Source organism: Branchiostoma floridae, chromosome 8 (assembly GCF_000003815.2).
Source record: "Branchiostoma floridae strain S238N-H82 chromosome 8, Bfl_VNyyK, whole genome shotgun sequence".
Taxonomy (NCBI): domain Eukaryota; kingdom Metazoa; phylum Chordata; class Leptocardii; order Amphioxiformes; family Branchiostomatidae; genus Branchiostoma; species Branchiostoma floridae.
In genome coordinates this window covers 18318875-18324011 of record NC_049986.1, presented here as the reverse complement: position 1 = coordinate 18324011, position 5137 = coordinate 18318875, and the positions used below count along the sequence as shown (strand labels likewise).

The 5137-nt window shown below is 38.5% G+C and overlaps 1 protein-coding gene across 1 annotated transcript in view; it reads left to right on the top strand.

Moving 5' to 3' along the window:
• Nucleotides 1-4571, top strand: part of LOC118421378 (phosphatidylinositol 4-phosphate 5-kinase-like protein 1) — a gene marked incomplete in the record, with an annotated part of 19874 nt that extends 15303 nt beyond the window's left edge. Inside the window, 5 exon segments of the mRNA XM_035828641.1 lie at nucleotides 1672-1727; nucleotides 2243-2282; nucleotides 2693-2765; nucleotides 3068-3227; nucleotides 3662-4571. Coding sequence (XP_035684534.1) covers nucleotides 1672-1727; nucleotides 2243-2282; nucleotides 2693-2765; nucleotides 3068-3227; nucleotides 3662-4076 — 744 coding nt within the window.
• Nucleotides 4572-5137: the final 566 nt, after the last annotated feature.

The following is a 5137-nucleotide window of genomic DNA, read 5'->3' as shown; positions in this document are numbered from 1 at the left end:
GTAGCAGCTAATACGATATCTTGCGGAAGTAGACTCTACACTGTGATCGACGTAGATTCCAACTGACCCCTGGGCCCGCGTCGCGGCATTCCGGCCGGTCAGGCGAGCGATGCCCACCTGCCTAGCCTGAATCTACGTGTTACGGCGTCATAACCAACGTGGAACGGGGCCTTCTGATTGGTCCGCGGCGCCTGGCTATATGATAATATACCATTAAGCTCGCCCTATAGTATTGTGTGCAAGTAAAACAAAAAGGGGGCTACCCTACATCTGCTTGGTTTGACAGAAGAAGTAGAAAGAAACACGTACACCAGCAAAAACAAGTCTTAGATGTTTCCCTTTGAAGAAATCATAAAATTTATTATGTAAGACATGTGATAGTATGGATGCTAAATTTAGCTAATTCCCTAGCTAGTGATTTATTGTACAGGTCTTGGCACGTAAATGCCCCATTAGTTTGGAAGGTCATTGCTAAGAGCTTTATTCCCTCGTGAACTGAACAAATTTAGTACATGTTTATTGAACTCATCAGCAAGAGCTCTATTCCCTACTGAGCTATAATTGAATCACGATAAAGGGGAATTTTTGTGGTTCAATGACATACACAATGTCGTCACTAGATGTGACATGTCGTCACTGATATCGTGACAAATAGAATTAATCTCAGAATGACGTCACTGTAAAAGATTTTAGTCCCAAAGGGTTGTATGCTGCCTACGTAAGGGAAATCACTGTCTGACTCAATAGAATTATTATTGGATTCATCGGTCAGTGTCTCATCATTTTCTTTGCCAGACTGCAAAATAATGTAATCACCACACACGCACAAGGATTTCAGCAGCATTTATTTTCTACAATATTCCATTAGTCATGGACTTAGCCAAGACTTTGTGGGAAATGTAATCCATCTTGTCTTAATGATACCCCTTGGGCAAATGTATGAAGGAAGCACTGGGTCTTCTTCATCTATAGACTAAAGCAGGCTTCACCAAATTGTGCTAGGAAACGTGGTATGGCTACTTTTCAAATTTGTGCCACATTCTCCCTTGCGATCACACTGACGTGCGTATGAATCCCAGATAAACAGGTTATTGGAAAAAGCAGTGTTACCACTGTATTAAAAAACAATTTTTCAGAGTTTCAGGCAACAAATTGCGCCAGTTTGGGCCAATTTACTGTTGCAAAATGGCACAATTTGGCCTAGTCCAGTGATGCACCCTCTTTAGTCTGCATGTTTGTGTTAGGTGATTTAGGAGTTTAATGTCTGTGTCCTCTTCATCTACATTGTATTGGAGACTATAGTAGAGTAAAGCAGGTATCTATTAGGCCGCACCAATTTAGGAAAATGCAGCTATTTTTCACATTTGTGTCTGAAAAAAAACTGGAACATTTTGGCGTAGTCCGGTCAGTTACTTAAGACTGCATGTTTGTGTTAGGTGATTAGGAGTTTAATGTCTGTGTCCTCTTCATCTACAATGTATTAGAGACTATTGTAGAGTAAAGCAGGTATCTATTGGGCTGCACCAACGTAGCAAAATGCAGCTATTTTTTAAATTTGTGAACAAAAAAAAAAATGGAACAATTTGGTGCAGTCCAATGAGGTGCCCACTTAATTCTGCATGTTTGTGTTAGGTGATGGATGAAGCTTAACAAAGGTTCTGTTCCTTCCAGCTCTACTTCATTGTCATGCAGAGCATCTTCTACCCAGACGAGAGAATACGGGAACGGTAGGAAGAAGTTTGCATACAATTATAACATAGTTTATGGTTACTCCAAATTTTCTTCGAGCAATGACTGTTTTTAAAGGTAAGGTACATACCTCCAAATTTTTTATGTCTCACAGCACATCTTGATCACGGAGAATGACCTAGTCTCGATCTCGCGAGAGAACACGAGACTAGGTCAGGCTGCGTAGATCATCTGCCCCCTCTCCCCTTGATGAACCTCTTCAACGATGAACGTAGTTTATGTTATTATGTATTTTTGCCTTCTTGACAAGGCTAATGCATTATGGTGTCATTAACAAACCAGTTGGCTTAAGAAAGAGACTGATTATAGTAAAGTCTGTTGTGACAAGGTCGTATACCATTGTGACAGCACCTTATTTCCAAAGTCACAGTATTTTTATTGGTAATACTTCCAATGTAATAAGTTTCTACATGATTAGTATGAAAAATTGAAACCGTTTGATACAACTTCAATTAATGATTTAATGACATAATTTGATCTGTCCTCCCTTCAGGTATGACATCAAGGCCTGTCAAGCTAGCAGATATGTTCTGGTAAATACCTTAAAGTTTATTCCTTCTCACTATTATGATAGCCCTACTTGTAACAGTGTAAAACCTTCCATATGATCTAATATGAAATAAGATTGATTGCATTCATTGTATGCCAAAGAGAGCAGCTTTGATTCCATAAACTGAGGCATATTGTCATTATAGTGCTTTTATGACATGTACAGTCAAGTCTTTGAGTGCTATTTTGGCACTGAGTCAAGTAGACTGATCAGAATATTTTCCTGAGGGTACATTGTACATAGTTATGAATCTGACATTTTTTTAGTGATCGTTTCCTGCTCTTGACCTTTCCTTATGATACTGAAATGTACTGCTTCATATGAACTTCTTGGATTGGTACTCGCCACATGTCTGCAGTATTGATGGAAATACTTTATATATCTTTATTACAGCCAGAAAAGGAAGGCAGTCAGATCATTACAGTCTTAAAAGACAACAACTTTGGGGACAAGAAGATCAACCTAGGTATGGACTTTAACATTACATAACCTAATAACCTTGTGTATTGTAGTTCAGTAATATCTACAAACTCTTTGAAAAAGTACATGACACAGTGTAACATTATATTACAATCTGTACAAAAACTATGGAATGCTCTTAATCAGACCAAGACACTGTCCATGGTTTTGAAAAGCTTTCTTTTTGCACCATGTAGACATTCTGTTACTGGTTGCTTAATCTTGCTTGTCATCATCTTTGGGGCAATTAAATTGGTTGGTGTCAAACAGGCATTCTGCGAGGTCTCACACCAGTGTTCTGTGTCACAGGTGGCAACAGGGCATGGTTCCTGCAGCAGGTGCAGGCTGACACAGAACTGCTGGAGGAGCTCGGTGTTCTGGACTACAGCTTACTGCTGGGGATCACAGAGCTGCACAGCGACGAGAAAAACAGCCAAGATCTTGCCAGCCTAGTCCAGAGAGTTGCTAAGTAAGTTTTTACAGTTAAGTTCCCTACAACAAATGGTGCAATGAATGGAGCCCATCTCCGTTTCTGTACCCCTGGGCCACACAGCTTTGTGCAAGTACTAACTTCTTACCATCATCATCATTCTTACCAGTCGCTACTCTCCAAGCAGAGGTTAGGCTCCGGCTGTTTTTTTAAACGTTTTTTTTTAGTCGTTTTTATCGGGCTTTCTATTTTTTCATTTTTCTTGGAGCCTAACCTCTGCTTGGAGAGTGTTACCAGTCAGGTACTCTTGAGGTACTAGTTGATTTCGACAACACATGCTACAACAAACTCCAATGTGCCTACAACAAACTCCAATGGCCTTTTGCAAAGGCACTGTATTTTTGAAATTCAAAAATTATTTTTTTTATATATTTTAATATCAACATCTGATTCAATATACTTTTCTCATGTAGATCCCTTCACCATGGTAGTCCTGAAAAGTCTGCCAACCATACAAAATCTACCGGCGGCGCCCTGCATGAGGAAATCAGTCACTCTGCGGCGACACTTCCGGTAAACGGTGTCATGGGTTCCCTTCCCGGTATGGTGGACTCGGACGAACCTCAGTCCGACCCAACGTTGGGCCCAAACATTCCTGGTCACAACAGAAGACTTCTTCTCAACACACCCAACAACTTACACATCGTGGATGGGGAGGAGTACAGATACTTCTTGGGTATCATCGACTTCTTCGTAACCTACAGTCTGAAGAAGAAGCTCGAGAACTTGTGGAAGAAGATTCGGTTCCCCGGGCAATCCTTTTCTACCGTTCCACCCAATGTGTATGCGGAAAGGTTTAGGAAGTACATGGCTGAACATTCTGAGTAGTTTAAGAACTTCTGAGGAAGTCTTTTCTTGGAACTTCAAGTGAAAACAAGTCAACTTCCAGTGAAAACACACAGCCTTAAACATTTCAAAACCTCAGTCAGAAGTGCACGTTGTATAAATTGATGTATTTGTACAAGACTGATATAATATATTTATTCAGAGTGGCAACGGTTGCCTCAATATCGTTCCTGATATTTTGTACTTTAGGTTACTATTAAGAATTGTGAAAGTTTCCAGAATGTACAGAACGTCAGCACCAATAGAAACCTAGTCCATTTTCCATGAATCCATTTGATATTAGGGTCGATAATTTTAGCAGTTTGGAGAAAAAAGATTAGATAACAGCATTTGATTTTAATGGTGGGAACAAACATCCCTGTCTCAGATGTTAGTAATCAATTCTTTGCAATGATGAAATTTTAGCAGTTGACCATGAAAGTCACTAAAAACAAGTCAATAACGACAAAATGAAAAATAACATTTTAATCCGAGACCCAATGACTTTTGACAAAGATGAACATATTTCTTGTTCGCTTGTGGAACACTTTGCATTCACTGTGCAATAAGTTAGGTTTTATTGCACTGTTCTCTACACTTGATCTTAAAATATGGTGCAATAGGTGACTGTACATGTTTGTAGTTTTACCAATATTTTATTTAAATTTTGTATTACATTGTAGTTGCATTAATGTACAATGTAGTTATGACTGACTTTTATACATAGGTTTTATATGCCACATACCCTCCAGTGCTTCTACTGGCATTTCAGTATGTAGTAGCATGTAGGTATATACATGTACATGTAAATGTACAGTACATTTATATGTACATGTACATGTATCTTTTCATTATATATATATATATATATATGTATGTGTGGCATTGCAGTACTGTGAAAATGATATCTGTACATATTGAGAGAAAATTGTGCTGTCAATTGCCTTCATGTGTATGTAAAAATGGTTTATACATTAATAATTTAAAATTTGTATTTTCTTGTAAGTGTTTTAAAATTTATTTTGATTTTTTAGATAGAAGTATTTCTTACATTCTTTTATGTG